This window comes from Eumetopias jubatus, unplaced genomic scaffold (genome assembly GCF_037043125.1).
Source record: "Eumetopias jubatus isolate StellerSeaLion01/CBP00866 unplaced genomic scaffold, mEumJub1_p1.0 scaffold_7, whole genome shotgun sequence".
Taxonomy (NCBI): domain Eukaryota; kingdom Metazoa; phylum Chordata; class Mammalia; order Carnivora; family Otariidae; genus Eumetopias; species Eumetopias jubatus.
In genome coordinates this window covers 130,326,685-130,345,539 of record NW_028274813.1, presented here as the reverse complement: position 1 = coordinate 130,345,539, position 18,855 = coordinate 130,326,685, and the positions used below count along the sequence as shown (strand labels likewise).

General features: G+C 42.9%; 1 protein-coding gene across 22 annotated transcripts in view; it reads left to right on the top strand.

Annotated features, from left to right (window-relative positions):
* Positions 1–9,405: 9,405 nt before the first annotated feature.
* LOC148163991 (uncharacterized) overlaps positions 9,406–18,855 on the top strand; it is a 75,924-nt gene continuing 66,474 nt past the window's right edge. For 8 of the 22 annotated variants that reach the window (XR_015768602.1, XR_015768601.1, XR_015768600.1 and 5 more), the window contains exons 1-3: positions 9,406–10,393; positions 12,137–12,652; positions 12,794–12,910. Coding sequence is in view for 5 of the 22 variants with exons in the window: in XM_088024954.1 (XP_087881080.1) it covers positions 12,615–12,652; positions 12,794–12,910 (155 nt within the window). In the remaining 17 variants the exon portion in view is untranslated. Of the gene's footprint in view, positions 10,394–12,136; positions 12,911–18,855 lie in introns of all 22 variants that reach the window. The other 14 variants (XR_015768609.1, XR_015768608.1, XR_015768607.1 and 11 more) reach the window with 4 other exon arrangements.

Sequence of the window (18,855 nt, the reverse complement as noted above, 5' to 3'; positions counted from 1 at the left end):
TGGTTATCCAGCTTCCCGTCAGTTCTGGAAGTTACCAAGTCTCCTTAGGCAGAGTTGGACTCCACTGTATGAAACCAAGTGTCCTTACACCCAGTGATCTACAGTGTGGGATCCAGGAGTGTCTTGAAGGCAGTATAATCTAAGGGGATAGAATAATAGTGGCAATCTGGGATTGTCTATCTGGCTGAGGTGTGGCTGAAGATAATAAAATTTCTTTTTCTCTTAAGAAATAGGATTCTGAAAGCCACATTTAAATATTTAAATAACTGATGTAATTATTGCATGTGGTAATATGGAAAAAAGTGCCCACTGAGAGTCAGTATTAGGGCCATGGTGTCTCTACCATTAGAAGGTTCACTGGGCATGGAATCTTCCAGAAAGATAGAATGAGCCAGCTGCCTCTCATACCCCACTGAGCTTAAAAGAAGGAATGAGGGGTTTACATAATTTCATGCACATTAATGTTTGTTTTTTTTTCCCTTGAGACATCCTCTTTGATCCATGTATTATTTAGAAGTGTGTTTTTAGTTTCTAAGTGTTTGAAGATTTTCCTATTTTCTTTCCATTAGTGATTTCTAGTTTAATGCTGTTGTGGTCAGACAACACACTCTGTATCATTGCGGTTCTTCTAACCTTGTTGAGGTTTGTTTTATGGCCCAGAATATGGTCTATCTTGATACGTGTCTCACGGGCAATTAAAAAAATGTGTGTTCTGCCGTTGCTGGGTGGAGTATTCTATAAATGTCAATTGGATCCTATTGGTTGAGGGTATCTTGCATTCTCTATACGGGCTGATTTTCTGTTTAGTTGTCTCAGCAAGTGTTGACAGGGGTGTTCAAGTCTCCAACTGTATTTGTGGCTTTTTCTGTTTCTCCTTTAAATAGAGGAGACATCCAGGATTTTCAGTTGTACTTAGTAAGAGGAACGGAGAAAAATATTGAGAAGAGTCCATATTGAAAAATATTGGGAAGAGTCCATCTTCTCCAAAGTGGAAATCCCCTTTCCCATGGTTCTTACAATTGAAGAATAGCTCCTGGTCTGGAGAGAATAGAATTTGGATCAAAATGTCATATCTCATTGCCTGATTCTCAGACTGAGTACCTTTGAGGTTTTGAAAAAAAAAAAAAAAAGTCAGAAATACACATATTAAATCTTTTATTGAACTTCCCTTCAGCTATGTAGCAGGTTTTTTTTGTTTTTCTCCCTAAAGAGAACAAGCTACTCAAATCTTCCAAGGGTCACTGGACACTGGCTGTATGTAACATCAACTCTTGGGATCTCAGTGTACCATTGCTTTGCACTGGTCATAATAGAGTCTTACAAGGGTCAAGAAACAAATGGAGTTTTGATTCACAAATGCTTCTCATAGTCTTAGTAGATCACAAACCCTTTTGTTATCAATTATCTGGTTGGTGAGCATGTAGTTGCTACGTATACCCTCTATCCAGGAAGAACATGCCTTCCAGATTTTGATACAAGAGCTATTAAGGTAAGAAGAGCCAAGTTGAAGCCTATGGAGCTCCCCCTAGCTATCAAACTAATACTGCAAAGATATTACAATTTCTAGGGAGAAATGTCTAAATTTAATGCTCCCCCCCCCAAATTTTTTTTTCTGGGAAAGTATGAGGTTGATTTTTTTAAATTTTTTAATTAAATTAAAATTTTTTCAATTAAATTAAAATTAAAATTAAAAATTTTAATTTTTTAATTCTTTTTTTAAAGATTTTATTTATTTATTTGAGAGAGAGAGAATGAGAGATAGAGAGCACGAGAGGGAAGAGGACCAGAGGGAGAAGCCGACTCCCTGCCGAGCAGGGGGCCCGATGTGGGACTCGATCCCGGGACTCCAAGATCATGACCTGAGCCAAAGGCAATCGCTTAACCAACTGAGCCACCCAGGTGCCCAATTTTTTAATTTTTTTAATTTGAATTTAATTGAATTTTTAATTCAATTAGCCAACATAGATAGTACATCATTAGTTTCAGACGTAGTGTTCAATAATTTATCAGTTGTGTGTAAGACTCAGTGCTCATCACACTGGGTGATGGGTATTAAGTAGGGCTCCAGATGTGAGGATGGTGATTTCTATTTTGTTTTTACTTAACTGTCAGGTTTGGCCAGGTCAACTGATCTTGGATTGGTCTTGGAGAATGAAAGTGAATTGTTAAAGCTTCGCAGGTGGCGACTCCAATTGCATTTATTATTTGGAGGTGATCTCTTTCGAGGAGCAAAGCAATAAAAGTCCTCCTGTTGATCCACTGGGATAGTTTATTTTACCTACGTAGATATCTAGCAGCATGTCATAACCACCTTACCTCACAATTATTTCAACTGTTCGGCTCCATGCCACAATTTAGTCTACAGAGGCATGACTGTCTCACTCATTCATAACATATTACATGGGCCAAATATACTGGTGCCATGAGCTGCTAGAATATGAAGACAAGAAAATTCTTTGGCCTGAGTAAAACTTACGTATGTCGTGGAAAGGGACATAAATTCTGTGAAAACCCTGCTACCTCATAGTCTTAGAGATGTTGGGGTATTTTTTTCCAAACTAAAAGACAAGTTTCCTTTGTTTACTCCACCTTGTATTGTGTACTAGTAAGAATATATGTTATATTTGGATGGATATTTAAAGCTAATAACTGAGTAATCAGAAATAATTCTGTGGTGGGTTGAAATATATGTCCACGTCCTAAATCCCAAGACCCGTAAATGTTATCTTATTTGGAAAAGGAGTCTTTGCCGACATAATTAAGTCAAGGATCTTAGAGGAAACCATCCTAGATTTAGATCATTCTTATAAAAACGTGTACCCTAAGTCCAATGGTAAATATCTTTATAAGAAAAGGGAAAGATATAAACAGACACAGAGGGGAGGCCAATGGGAAGACAGAGGCAGAGACTGGAGTGATTCATCTACAAGCCAAGAACGCCAAAGATTGCCACGAGCACCAACATCTACGAGAGGAGCGTGGAGCCGGATTCTTGTCAGAGCCTCCAGCCGAAACCAACCTTGCCAACGCTTTGATGTTTAGCTTCTGGCCTCCAGAACAGTGCGAGAATAAATTCCTGCTGTTTGAAGCCTCTGAGTTTGTGGCAATTTGTTACAACACAACAGCCCTAGAAAATTAATACAATGTCCCAATTGGAATGGGATCCAGAACAATTTTCCCTAGATGGTCCAGATTGCAGTCCAAGCAGATCCAATCAATGGCACTTAAAGTTTTGGAGGTGTATCAAGTTACTGTAGGAGACAATGGCAAACCCCAAGAGGAGAATCTCAGACCCCTGAGGATTTAGTCAAGTTACTTTTTAGCCGGGATTTATTCTCTTCTACAGAAAGAGCTTTGGGGTTGATATTGGGCCTTGATAAAAACTGAACTCTTGGTTTTGGAAAACCAGGTGACCCTAGGCCCTGAGTTATTCATTATGACCTGTGTATGTATTCCATTCAGCAAAGCATCACCGTATGCAAGCAGTGTGTAAAGATGAGGCCGGAGCAGGCCCTACGGGCACAGATAAATTGTACCAGCATATGACTCACATTTCTCTTATGCCTACTTTTGCTGTATCCTATTAAAGCCAAATTCTCAGTCAATGTAAAGGCCAAGAAATCAAGGGACTTTTCAGACTGCAAAAGCTGAATGCTCCCACTGGAGGCCGTGACGGAGACACGAATGTACGTCCTAATTCAACCCAGCCCGAGGTGGCCGGAGAAAGCATGCATTCTTCTGAGACCCTGGGGAAAATCAGTCCATGATACTGTTCTCGTTTGTCAACCAGATTACGATTAAGAGTGCCAGCACAGTGCTGGAAGAAATCCAACCGAGAGTCCAGAAAAATGTAGAACATCAGAGGGTAGGAGTGAGGATGTGATGAGAGAGAGAGAGAGAGAAAGAGAGAGAGAGAGAGACCCTCAGAAAGAGGATGGGCCGGGCGAAGAAGGTTTGAAAAGAAGCTGGGGGGCGGGACGGAGGGAGAGAGAATACAGAGACCCTATAGCTCAGGGAGCTCCTTTCAGCTTGTTTCCCTGAGGGAAGAGTGCATGGAATAGAACGGGGGGCATGGTAGAAATGATAGGGATGTCTGGGCCTAATAAAAATCTGAGTGAGGCTGAAGTTCTTAAAGCAATGCAGACTCCAGAAGTCTAGGTGACCTTCCAGAACACAACCCATAACCTTACAGAGGAGTTGAAGAAACAGAATGATTCAGTGCTTACTGTGATGTATAAGGCTGGTATTCCCACCAGACCCCCTCAAGTCCCTTTTATTTTATTTGTGGGGCCCCAGGACTTTGAGGAGCTTTTGCTCCCAAGAGCCAGCTTCTGAAGCTCTTTTATCCCCCCAAAGGATTGGCCTGGTAGAGTCTGGGAATTTCTTATCCCCTCAGCCAGTGACTGATGGATTTGGGAGTTTGAAAGTTCCATGCCTGTTGCCTTGGGTCAGGACAGGGCTGCGATGCAGATTGTACTCTAAGGATCCAGTGATCCCCATCGTGGGATAAACCTGAAGCGATTATCTGTAAAACTTTGCCTGAAGACATGTCCTTATCTGGCTTCCTCCTTTTTATTTTCCTGATCTTCTGACTTTCTCAGGAATTTGCCTTTGGGATTACTTCATTCATAAGTCACCTGTACAGCTCCCTATCTCAGAGTCTGGGACACTTAATGAATCTTACCGGCAAATGGTCACTTGAATTTGGAAGTCAAGCCTCGTGTCTTTTAAACAAATAAAGCCTTTGCTGAAAGAAAAACAACACAGATCACCTAATGAGGGACACAGTCATGCAAGCAGCCAACATCTGGCCTTCTTTTTTTTTTTAATTTTTTATTGTTATGTTAATCACCATATATTACATAATTTGTTTTGGTGTACTGTTCCATGATTCATTGTTTGTTCATAACACCCAGTGCTCCATGCAGAACGTGCCCTCCTCAATACCCATCACCAGGCTAACCCATCCCCCCACCCCCCTCCCCTCCGGAACCCTCAGTTTGTTTTTCAGAGTCCATCATCTCTCCTGGTTCGTCTCCCCCTCTGACTTACTCCCCTTCATTCTTCCTCTCCTGCTATCTTCTTCTTTTTCTTTTTTCTTAACATATGTTGCGTTATTTGTTTCAGAAGTACAGATCTGTGATTCAACAGTCTTACACAATTCACAGCGCTCACCGTAGCACATACCCTCCCCAATGTCTATCACCCAGCCACCCCATCCCTCCCACCCCCGACCACTCCAGCAACCCTCAGTTTGTTCCTGAGATTAAGAATTCCTCATATCAGTGAGGTCATATGATACATGTCTTTCTCTGATTGACTTATTTCACTCAGCATAACACCCTCCAGTTCCATCCACGTCGTTGCAAATGGCAAGATCTCATTCCTTTTGATGGCTGCATAATATTCCATTGTGTATATATACCACTTCTTCTTTATCCATTCATCTGTCGAACATCTGGCCTTCTAATAAAGTAAGTCGGGGGACTTTGAAGACAGTCCTTACTGCCTGCCCCAGCACGGCAGAAACATTTACAACTGATTTGCCATTAGGCTTTTCAAGCATGTTTTCTTATGGGGAATTACAAAATCCATCCACTCATGACATGTGAAAAATATTTAAAACACCGATGAAAGTAGATGGTGATTCACACACATTGTTTTCTTTACTAATAATTCAGTTGGTCTCTTTGAACGGGTTGCTGTATGAGTTTGCTAGGACTGCCATAACAAAGTACCACAGACTGGGGGGCTAAACAACAGAAATTTGTTGTATTTTCCTACCGTTCTGGAGCCTGGAAATCCAAGATCAAAGTAGAGGTAGCTTTGGTTTCTTCCCGGGCTTTGCTCCTTGGCTTACAAATGGCTGCCTTCTTTGTCCGTGTATATGTCCCTGGTGTCCCTTTGTGTGTCCAAATTTCCTTTTCTTATTAGGACATCAGTCAGATTGGATTAGGCTCACCCTAATTGTCTCACTTTAGCTTAATCACTCTTTAAAAGGCCCTATCTTCAAATATGCTCACATTCTGAGTTACCTGGGGTTAGGATACCAACATAAATTTTGGAGGAACGCAGTTTATCCCGTAACAGTTGCATATGGCGTAAGAATGTCAAGTGTGAAATAGTTCTTTGAATGAAAGATGGTTTAATCAGAGGAGCTAGAGTTTGGTTTAAGGCTATGGAGTTCTCATTTGTTCTTAAACCATCTTGCGTCTTTTTTTTTTTTTTTTTAAGAGTTTATTTATTTATTTGTGAGAGAGAGAATGAGAGACAGAGAGCATGAGAGGGAAGAGGATCAGAGGGAGAGGCAGACCCCCTGCTGAGCAGGGAGCCCGATGTGGGACTCGATCCCAGGACTCCAGGATCATGACCTGAGCCGAAGGCAGTCGCTTAACCAACTGAGCCACCCAGGCGCCCCAAACCATCTTGCGTCTTAAAGTCTTTATTTTGACAAGAGAAAACTTGGGGCCACTTGTGGAGGATTTAAGTGGGGATTTGAATTACCTGGTGGGGTTACAGCCTTATCTTTATTATTATATCACATTAGTCCCCATGAAGAAATCAGAAATAGGCTGGCTGCGAACTGAAATCTTACAATGTGGTGAAGAGCATCATTTTGTAATTGTATGGTAGGGGCGATTTACTATCAAGTAATCTTATTTTTGCTCTTGCCCAATCTAAAACTAAAGGATGTTTGAAAAAGAAAGAAAAAGTTAGTGAGAGGCAGTTCTGAAAGGCTGTTGTAACCCTACACATGCAGGATGACCCAGAGCTGAAATCTTCATGTGTGACGTTGAGGGTCACAGGGTCACCCCGAGGATTAAGTGCCCCCAGCTGCCAAAGTGCTGGCTGAAGGTAAAGTAGCGTGGAGAGGGCTCTGGTGTAGGGAAGCCGTTGGTGTTACCCACAGCAGAGACCTGCCACAGAGAAGACAACTAAAGCCATGACCCGGTTTCCTTCCTTACTGTATCATGTCAGTGTTTTAACTTCCTTCTTTGAAATGTCTTTCCATCAAGTTTACACGTGCATTAGTGTTGTCTGACTTTGTCATTGCTTTGTGGTTTGCAAAATATCAGAACAAGCTTGCTAGAGAATGAAAACCAAAGGAAAGGGTGTCAGTCAGGGCTCTTGGGGCTGGAGCTTGGATAGAGTGGAGAGATTTTAATGGCTCGCTCTGGGAAGTAGAGTGTTTCCGGCGGTACAAAGGCAGACGGTTATTACGTGAGGCAGAAGCCTTTTGCATCATATGCGTTGTTTTGCTTTTGGTTTTGAAATGCAGGTCTGGGAATTGGCAAGGTGGGAAGTGGTAGACAAGTGTCTCTTGTTTTGGCTACTTTTGACTGTATGAGGCTTTTTGTGTGTTTGTTTTATTTTGTTTTTGTAAGAGCCTTATTTTTGGAAAGAATGTCTGCCCTGGGTATCTGGTGGGACATCAAATATGTCTCACAAAGCTGAATAGTCAGGTGCTCTTAGAAGTCGCGGCGGGGGGAGAGTGGGCAGATAATGGAGGGTTAGCTAAGAAGACACTTGCCACCGGGCTTTTGAACCTTGGGAGAACACTTGGGGACTTCAGAGCTTTGAAGTGACAGTAGAGGAGACCAGATGACACCTGTGTTCTTGGTGCGTGTCCAACAGCACTAGTACCAGTGATGGGGCCTAACCCAAGCTCATGCTGTGCTTTGAGCTTACCTGTCTTTTTCAGGCCCAGTCTCCCCTGGTTCAGCCCTCTTGCCAAGTCTGGTTATCTGGTCTTATTATACATTTTGGGAGTTGCCCCAAAGCCTTCCAAATAAATTCCTTTTTACTTGAGCCAGCAAAATTCTTTTGCTGTGGCTTGTGGCAATACATTCCAACAAATAACCTTTCTGTCTACACTCATCCTTTCACTGTTCCCTCCTCGATTTCCAAACTTGATTCTCTCGTCTGAGCCTAGAAATCTTTCCCTTCCTGCCTTTTCAGGAATTTTCTCACTTTGGATGTCCTCCTTCCCATACCTTTCTGGCAGCAAAGATGCCACTAACCAGCACCTCCCCACCAGCCCCTTCCTCCGACTTCTGGTGCAGGATGCTCTTTTGTCTCACCCTTGGCCCCTTTGGCTTCATTTCTCTGTCTTGGCTACTTCCTCCTCCTTGTTTACACCCTTGCCTGGGCCTCTTCTTCCTTATTCATAAGCTTTCTTATTCATTACACTGTGTAATACCTAAGGCACCTGTTGCAAGTGTGAGGATTTGGGCTAACTGCAGCTGTGCCCCAAGGATCGGTCCAAGCCTTGCTTCTCTGGTCTCTCTGAAAACACTATGTAAAAGTACGCCATGCAGTCTCACCAGGATGCCTCTTCATCCCTGGACCCAATCTCTCTCCTGTGTGTTTTGACATAGGCACCACCCTTTCTACAAACATTGCTTGTTTCATTGTTATCCCCATCCCTCCAAACTGAAACCTTAGAAAATCCTCTGATCCTTCGCTGTCTAATACCCACCAAGTTCCCTCCTCAACCTGTCGTAATTCTGTTCCTTCCTTTCCATTCCTCGATTACTTCTTGCATTCAGATGATCTTCCCCTGATATCAGGGTCATTTCAGAGATAATTTTCTTTCTCCTAACGACCTTTGCTCTCATCTTTCTCGTACACATCCAGTAAAGATTAGTGATCAAAAATATACTGAACATGGGGCGCCTGGGTGGCTCAGTCGTTAAGCGTCTGCCTTCGGCTCAGGTCATGATCCCAGGGTCCTGGGATCGAGCCCCACATCGGGCTCCCTGCTCAGCGGGAAGCCTGCTTCTCCCTCTCCCATTGCCCCTGCTTGTGTTCCTGCTCTCGCTATCTCTCTCTCTGTCAAATAAATAAGTAAAATCTTTAAAAAACATATACTGAACATAATATGAATATTTACAATTAGGTCCTGCTTCGGCTTGATGTAAACATTGTCCTTTTTCAAGTTATTATCATGTTGTTTTCAGCATGAATTACTTTAGTGAGATGCTGCTCACTGAGCGTCCAATGTGAACTGATTGTTTGTCTGATACAATTGACAAGGTGTAGTGGAGGGATTTTTTGGAAGCTAAGGAGGTCAACATTTTGTACTATAAAGGACTTTGTCTTAGAGTCAATGGCTAAGATATTCTGTTTATATTATAAAGCAATTAGATTTTGGAACTGGGTAGAACCTTTAAAAATTATTTAGATCGGGCCTTCGGCTCAGGTCATGATCCTGGAGTCCCAGGATCGAGTCCCACATCGGGCTCCCTGCTTGGCGGGGAGTCTGCTTCTCCCTCTGACTCTCCCCCCTCTCATGTGCTCTCTCTCTCTCTCTCATTCTCTCTCTCAAATAAATGAATAAAATCTGAAAAAAAAACAATGTTGCTCTCTAGAACTTTAAAAAAAAATTATTTTGATCAACTCCTTCAACCAAAATTGTAGAGAGGTGAAGTCATTGGTCTGAGACAGAGTTCAAGTCTAATTCCCCACCCCTCAAATCCCAAAACTCACATTTCCTTTTCTTTTTTTTTCAAATTGTGGTAAAAAACACATGACATGAAATGTACCCTTTTAATTCTTTTTAAGTTTGGTAGTTTCGTATTATTAACTAAATTCACATAATTAAGCAAGAGATCGCTAAAAATTTTAATCTTGCCAATCTGAAACTCTATACCCAGGCAATAACCACCCCATTCCTTTCACTCCTCAGCCCGTGGCAGCCACGGGTCCACTTTCTGTTTCTAGGAGTTGGACCGCTTTATTTTTTATTTTATTTTTCACCAACTTTAGAGATCTCATATAAGAGGCATCAGACAATATCTGGTATGTGCATGTGTGTGTATGACTGGCTTATTTTACATAGGATACTATCCTTAAGGTTCATCCATATTATAGCGTGTGACCGAATTTCCTTCTCTTTTAAGAATAATGTTACATTCTCTTTACTCATTCATCCCATATTCTCTGAGCCCATCCATCCATCCGTTGGTGGACATTTGGATGGCTTTCTCTCGTGGCCTACTAAGAATAGTGCTCTACGAAACCAGAACTGCAGATACCCCTTTCAGATCCTGATTTCAGTTTTGGGCGATACATATTCAGAAGTGGGATTACCGGATCATATAGTATCTCTCTTTTTAATTTTTGGTGGAGCCTCCACACTGTTTTCCACAGCAGCTGTGCTGTTTCACATTCCCACCCAACAGCGCCCCAATTTCTTCACATCCCTCCACAGCGCTGCCCGATACAGCGAAGTCTTTTGTGACAAGAAGGGTCAGCTGATGCGGCAACATTTGTAGTTGTTTTCTTTTAAGAAATTGCCACAGCTTTCTATCAACCACCACCCTGATCAGTCAGCAAATACTGAAGCAAGGCCCTTCCATCAGCTAAAAGATCACAACGTGCTAAAACTCAGGTAACGGTTAGCATTTATTAGCAAGAAAACATTTTTTAATTAAACACGGTTTAATTTTATTTTTTTAGAGATAATGCTATTGTACATTTACTAGATGACAGTGTAGTGTAATAAACGTAACTTTTTGTGTGCACTGGGAAACCAGAAAAAAAATGAGTTCCAGAAAAATATTAATTATTGAATTATTTGCTTTATGGTGGCGTTTGCATTATTGTGGTAGCCTGGAACTAAATCTGCACGATCTCTGAGATCTGTCTGTACTAAATAAACGGATATGAATTGATGCAGTAACACACACACACACTTTAGATTGTAGAGATTGAAGTGCGCTGGTCCTTCTCCAAGTTAGTGCCATGCACTTCCCTGGCCTGCGCTCCCACGCCCTCTGATGGCTTTCATGTGTACCTGTAGCAAATAGGAGAAGAGTGGGGCGAGGAGCAGGTTTCCTGCTCCCTGACTGTGTTGTCTTCCTTGAGGACAGTCCGCCACTTAAACCCCCCTTCTCCCTCCAGGCAGTCCCAGGGGTGGGAAGAGCTTCCCCTGTTGTTAGCATCTGGGAGTCTCCCCCTGCTTTTTCCTCACCCTCTCCTTCCACAAGCTGAGCATCTATCTGATACATTGGACAGCTCTCCTATTGTGTGTGTATGAGTTAGGTATATTTTGCATATTATACAAATTGTGTGATCATGGTTTCTTTCTTTCTTTCTTTAAAATTTTTTTAAAAATTTTGCACCTTTCTTTACTGTTATATTATCCTCTGTTCCTGACATACCGACTCAGAGTGTCTTGTAATCCGCATGGTGGGCTGTGTGTGTGTGTGTGTGTGTGTGTGTGTGTTTGCTTGCCATCAAGGGAAAACTTTCATTTTCACTGCATAAAATTTAGAAACGTCTAAAGAGCAAACAATATCTTAAAAAAGAGAAAAAAGTTTAAAAAGTTTTTTTTAAGTTTAAAATGTTAACAAGAGGAGAAATAATTGTAAACTTTAAACTCTGCTAAGCTAATTTATGAATTTAAAGCTAGTCTAACCAAAATATTATGAAGTTGAAATAGGGGATTTTTTTCCAATTTTTTTAAATCAAAATTTATTCAGGTATGTATTAAATTACTTGTACAGACTTCTAATACATGCTCGTGAGTATCAAAATGGCATACAAAAATGCTCATGCCATAGAAAAATGTTATTTTAAATGTTTGCATCCATGCCAAATGTCAATAATTGTTCAAATAATTGTGGATCTTTAATTTACATCAAAATACAATACTTAATATTATCTAATTCTAGAGGGTCTGATGATGTGACAACAATATATAAGAATTATAGGAAACGACACTTTACTGGAAAAATACTATCTGAAAACTATAATGCTAAATCTACTTGAATAAAAGCAATTGTAATATCAACTAACTAACAGCATCTAAATCAAAAAGAGATAAGTCAAAATAACTTTAAAGACAGAAAACACATGCAGATGTTATGCCGTGGTTGTGGGAATTCAGGACCAGGTTGCGGTGAGCTCAGTCAAACCGGCAGTGAGCTCAGTCAAATCCAGTGTCCCTGGAGGTGTGGGCCCTTACTGCCTGGCTCTTCTCCTTCCTGGGGGTGCTGATGATCCAGGGGGTCCCCCGACACTTCTGGGCTGCCGGTGGGGGAGCAGGAGCAACAGGGCCACTTGGGAAAGGAGGGAAGTTGAACTTGGCTCTGGCCAACATTTGCCTGATGTGATCATTTTCTTTCCTTAGCTCCTGGAATTTTCGCTCGTTCATCACAGCTGCGATGTGGTTCTGCTGAGCTTTATTCGCATGGAAGAAGATCTCCTTTAGATAGTGCCCGGTGTTCGCCTCCAACTCTCTGCGCAGGTCTTCGGCCATCTTCTTGTATAAGTTGCAAATCTGAGTTGCGGACTCGATGTTTCTATACGTGTGGGAAAGACTCTTCTTAAGGTTTGAGCACTGCGCTTCATTCTCCAATGATTTTCTCTCAACTTCCCTGATGTATTCTTGAAATAATTTAGGCAGCATTTGAAGCTTCCGTTTCAGCTGCTGAATCTCACTTTGAAGCTGTGAATTTTCACTCTGCAAAGAGGCTTCCTTGGCTCGAAGATCTGTTATTTGTCCCATAAGCTCTTCATTGATTTGCTTTTCTTCCCGCAGTTGTCTGGCTAGTTCCTCATTTTTCTCTTCAGTAGTTTGAAGGGACACATTGGAATCAGCATCATCAATGACACCCTTCAGATCACTCTCTGCCGGATGGATGGGGTGATTGTCATTTTCTGCTTCCCTCTTTTGCTCGACTTCCCTGTTGACATGACCCAAGTGATCTCCAGGGAGATTACGCCAGGGGATGGCCTTCTGAAGGTTTTCACCCAGTGGTATTAATTGGCTGATTTTATCTTTCAGAGCCTGCTGCATTCCTGCGTTTGACTGCTCCAGCCTTTCTTTCTCCTGTTCCGTTTCCTGGAGTCTCTGCTTCCATCTCGCGATTTCTTGGGCGAGCAGTTCTGGACTCTCTAGAACGTGAGTGTTTCTGTTCAAATCATCCATTATTTTCTTCCAAAGTTGTTTTCCATTCTTCTCTGAGACTCTTAAGATGGGTCTGTCACCAGTCACTTGGGAAAGTTTAGGAGGCTGGGTCTTCTGCGCCATTTTCAGAAAGTCACTGGTATTCTGAAGTGACAGCCTACAGTAGTTTGCATTTACTGCTGAGAAGCACAAGGTTTGTAATGTGGGAAGACTGGCCTCCACCCTGGGCAGCCCTAGGGCATCATCAGCTTGTGTCATTGGTCCCATATTCTCACTACCTTTTCCCCAGACTTTAGCGTGGGCCAAACACCTTTTGCCTAGCGCCTTCACACGTCTTAAAATGTGTCGTGTCATTTCTGCCAAAACCAGTACTATAATACGTGTCAGGATCTCCCAGAGAAACTCACGGAGAACTGAAACATGTCCCCAGCTTTCAGAAATCACCAGCAGGGCACCCCACAGGGGCCCTAGGACCAGCTGGAAAGCGGATGTGATGGCAGACAGGAGGCCCTCCATGGCTGTGTTAGGGCTCCACAACTCTGTCTCCAAAGGCCAGTGTTCTGTGGGTCTCAACTGACGGCTCAGAACCCTGGGGGGAGGGGGAGGGGTGCTCTGTCTCTAAGGTAAACAGGTGCCTGACAACCAGAGCAGATCAGTTGGGGTGGGGGAGGGGGAGGCCAGCCAGCTTCTAGAAGACAGTTTCCCCCTACCTTTGCCCTGAAATAGAAAGTGATCTCACTTGTACAGGCATGGGGAAGGGGGAGGTGGAAAGGACTGATTGTAGCCAGGTTCTCAGCCACTCGAGGCCCACGTGGCCTGATAGGAAACCTAGGGGGTCAAAGTAAGGCCAGGCCTTGACCCTTTCTCTCAGGGCAGAGTGGTAGGGGCCCCATCCTGGAGTGAGGCTCATTTTCCTGATTTAAAGCTTCCTTCTGCTACAGAGAAGCCTGGCACTGCCCACAAAGGTCCCAGGGATCTGTCTCCTCTGAGGCTCCCTCTTCTTTGTGTGAGGCCACTCTGTGCAGGCAGGTGCCCAGGACTGGAAGGGTCTCCCCAAAGGTATTAACTAAGACACCTGGATTCCAATCTTAGTAAGTCAGGAGAAAGGAGTTGGAACTGGCAGAGTCTTATAATTTCACGAATTTTCTGTGAAGTCAGCATGTCCTTGTTCAATCCAAGTGTTCCTGGAAGGGATTAACTCTGCTCTAGGGGTGACCACCGTGGTCCATGTGGTTCTCCATCTTCAGCCCACAACCCCCAAGATGGCCCCCAGGAGGGTCTCTGGTCCACAAAGTATCAGAAGTGGGTCTCTGGGAAGGGGGCAGGTCCTTCTTTCGGCTCTGTTTACCACATTTTATTTCATTAAACCACATCTCACTCTCCTGACATCTCTCTGGCAGACCCAGCTCAGAGCCTCCTTGTCCCTCCCCTGGGGCTCCATCATGAGCAACTTGTCCTCAGTCCCTTTACCTGAGAGAGAAACAAGAGAACTGTCAGCTGAGGCCAAGCTGGGGGTCCTATTGGTTCTGTTTCTCTGGAGACTTTGACTAATACAGGCACCAAGAAGGAATTAAAAGTTTATAAATTCAGAATAATAGACCAAGTAATGATTTAAGGAGTTATTAATAACTGATGTTAATAAACAGTAGGTTAAATGAATTAAATGCTTACAGTGTATACTTTGGTGCTTAGTACTCTGGCTACATTAATTCTTCCAACATACCATAATAGTATTTGTACTAAGCAGTTAAGAAAATTGAGGTCCAAAGGAGTTGAACCTACTCAAGACCACTCACTCGTGAGTGGCTAAACTATATTTTGAACGAGAGTCCACTTCTAGTCCATTTTTATATACAAAGCAAGTAGTCAACATCATAGCAGGAATAGCTTTGGGAGACAATCATCTCTAGAAATTTACACGTTAAAAACTTCATATTTAAAACTTTGGGGCACCTGGGTTTCTCAGTTGTTTAAGCATCTGATTCGATCTCAGCTCAGGTCTTGATCTCATGAGTTGGAGCCCCACATTGAGCTCCAGCCTGGGCGTGGAGCCTACTTAAAAAAAAATCCTAAAATTTTGAGCATTGAGAAATCAAAAACACAAGAAACAACAGATGTTGACAAGGATGTGGAGAAAAAGGAACTCTCGTGCTCTGTTGGTGGGAATGAAAACTGGTGTAGCCACTGAAAGAAGCAGTATGAAATTTACTCAAAAATTTAAAACTATAACTATCCTATGATCCAATAATGACAGTACTGGGTATTTACCCCCAAAATACAAAAACACTAATTCGAAAGGATCTATGCACCCCTGTGTTTATTGCAGCATTATCTACAGTAGCCCAATTGCCTATCAATAAGTGAATAGATAAAGATGTGGTATACATATACAATGGAAAATTATTCAGCCATAAAAAGACTGAAATCTTGGGATGCCTGGGTGGCTCAGTTGATTAAGCATCTGCCTTTAGCTCAGATCATGATGCTGGGGTCCTGGGATCGAGTCCCCCATTGGGCTCCTTGCTCAGTGGGGAGCCTGCTTCTCCCTCTGCCTGCCAGTCCCCCCACTTGTGCTCTCTCTCTCTCTGACAAATAAATAAATAAAATCTTGAAAAAAATGAAATCTTGCCATTTGCAATGACACGGATGAAGCTAGAGAGTGTTATGCTAAGCGAAATAAAGACAAATACCATATGATTTCACTCATACGTGGAATTTAAGAAAAAAAAATGAACAAAGAAAAAAAGAGAGAGAGAGAGAGAGAGACAAACCAAGAAACAGACTCTTAACTATAGAGAACAAACTGATGGTTCCCAGAGGGGAGGTGGGCGGGGGTTGGGAGATACAGATGATGGGGATGAAGGAGTGCAATTATCATGATGAGCACTGAGTAATGTATAGAATAGTTGAAGCATTATATTGTACACCTGAAACTAATAAACACTGTATGCTGATTTTACTGGAATTAAAATTTAAAAACTTAATAAAATTAAGAAAAAAAAAAACAACTTTGAGCATTGACAGATTCTATAAATCTACAAACTATCCTGAAGAGCAGGAAGCTAAATCCCAGGACAAAGAGAACCTAGACAGAAAATAAAAATTTAGACAAAATAGTAACTGTTCTCTTGGTCTTTCTGGTGAAAGGTTAGCATTCCCTCTTATTAAGGAGTAATTGGATGTCTATATCAGAACTTCACTATATAAAGCCATTTTATGGTGGTTGATCATAAAGTGAAAGAATGTAGGTTTGGTTATCTCTGATGAATCCTTTAGACTTTTTTTTTAAGATAGATTGATTGATTGATTGATTGATCTGAGAGAGAGAGAGCGCAAGTGGGGAAACGGGCAGAGAGAGAGGGAGAAGGAGGAGAGAAGCAGACTCCCCACTGATTGTGGAGTCTGACCCGGGGCTCGATCTCACCACCCTAAGACCATGACCTGAGCCGAAATCAAGAGTAAGGCCCTTAACCAACTGAGCCACCCAGGTGCCCCAGAACCTTTAGACATCTTTGCATACATCGTCTTCAAGATCTTTTCTGAGTGAAATATAGATCAGGATGTGACAAACTCTTTCTGTGCAGTGCCAGGGAGCAAGTATGCTTAGCGCTGTGGCCCATACGGTCTCCCTCTAAACAACTAGTGGGCTCTGCTAGTGTAGTGGGACATGACCCATAGACCACTCATGATTAGATGGGCATGGCTGTATTCCAATAAAACTTCATTTACAAAAATAGGTGGCAGGTCATTTGCCAAACCTTGGTACGTAGCTGGTGTCTGTGTTAGGTAAGGCAAGCAGTGCGTCTTATTTTGCTCTGGACTGTCCCAGCTTTATCACCGGAAGTCCTACATCCCATGAACCCTTCATTCCAAGTTGATTGCCATGAATAAGTTGACTTACAATCAACTTCTGAGACATAGAGCACTCCAAATGTGATAACAATCATCCCTCTCCCCACCCTAAAATTGCCTTTGCCAGGCTTATATCTGTCAGCATAGAGTTATAAATTACAAGTGCATTCTGTTAACCCCCACATATTATGCACGCACAAGGGACAGGAACCGGATACTAATTTTCTTCTACAACATTTGCTTCCATAAGGGGACTTCCCACTTCCTCCCACAGTTGGTCCCATCTTCAGACAAAGGTACAGACTGAGTGTTGGCAAGGTGTCTGGGCATCTCCGGTGATAAAAATGAAATTATAATAGAATTGTCATTGTTGGACTAATTATTACGATTCCATGTTAGAGCAAGCACTAGGGGCTCTGCTGAACTTCAGTGGATAAACAAAGGAAGGAGTCTTCAGGAAGTGAAGTAATACAGAGGAAAAAGAACCCCAAAGAGAGCACTAATTGGCTGTTTTCTTGGCAGCTTCAGCCAGCTCCAGCCTGGGCTTTTAAGGATGATGTGTTAGGAATTACGGAAACCATGATCTCTCTACTGTCGGGAAGGCTTGGACACACCAGGGATGCAAATAATAGGCTGATGTTCATGGTATTTGGAGAGAAAATTGGCACTTCCTGTTGCTACCTATGTAGCCTTGGCCTTGGAGAAGTCCCTAAGTTCTTAAGCTTCAGAGTCCCCATCTTCCAAGCAGTAATAAAACCAAGCACCCCATAGAGTTCTGTTGAGAACTGAAGATGCCATTCCTCGTGAATTTGCCTAATTTAGGGAATGTGTCATTATACACATGATCTGACTTGCCATGAGGCTGCATCCTCTGTGGGGTTCTGCATTTGGGGAACTCACCCTGTATTGGTGAGTCAGGCATGGTATCCCAGAGGTTATTACTTTTCTGTTAAAAGCTAAAGGATGATGAGTATTTATTTAATTAAAGTAAAAGGAAAGAGATGTAAATGGATTTAGGAGAGGGAAAATACTTTGTGAAACTATGGAAATAAGAGAGTCAAGACAAGGAGGGAAAGAGAGAGAGAGAGAGAGAGAGATCCAAAGAAGTGAAAGAAATCCCCCACAACTGGGGAGGGAGGGCCCTGGGGCAGAGTGGAGAGAGGTATTTGAGGAGAGGCTAACCTGGCCCAGACCATGCAGGCTTTGCCAGCCACACTGAGGGGCAGCGTTTTCCTGAAGGCTAGGGGTCTTCATAGCAGGTGCAACATTTAGGTTTTTAAAAATTATTTTTAAAAGATTCTTGCTCTGACTACAGAACAGAAAATGTCTGTTGATAGAAGGCAACAGCAGTGAGGGGTAGAGTGTCCGGTGTAAGGGTGAGGGAAAAAAACAGGATTCAGAGAACTGGACCCATAAGGAGGCAGTTACGATTGTCCGGATGAGAGGCAATGGGCTGTGGCTGGGGTGATGTTCCGTGAGAGAGTCCAATGGAGTCTCTGCCTGGGTCAGAGCCCGGGATCACTGGTGCAACGGGGAAGGGCACGGGGCTAACGGAGGCAAGCAGTGAAATTTAAATTGGAAGGAAACCAAACTGACCCACAGTGGACCCAGAAGAGCAACAAAGTGGGAGCCAAAAACACCTGTCCAATTTTAAAGCATATTTAAAGTCATGAGTGCAGTTGGCATTTGCTATTTCCTGGCCACCGATACCCATTTATCCAAAGTCCGAGGACGGTCTCTAATTTCTTTCTGGAGAACCACTCCTAGATCTGCATTCAATGGCCCTGTGCTTCCTGTGGTGTTGATTTCACCCCTGGCTATAAGGAAGGACAAGTTGCTGACCCTCTGCCCAGCACTGCCCCCAGATCTGTGCAAGTAGGACCCTATCTTGGGTCCTGCTTGAGCCTTCCTGCATCATATTCATCTGCACTGTGGAGAACCCACACTGAGCCCAGTCAATATGCCCAACAGGACCCCCCACTTCCCATTTTTGTCCATGTTCTAGATCTAAGTATCCAGGATTCCCAAAATGGCCTGCCTAAATAAACATCTCTACCTGCTTCCAAGTCACCTGGTGGCCTCTTCCC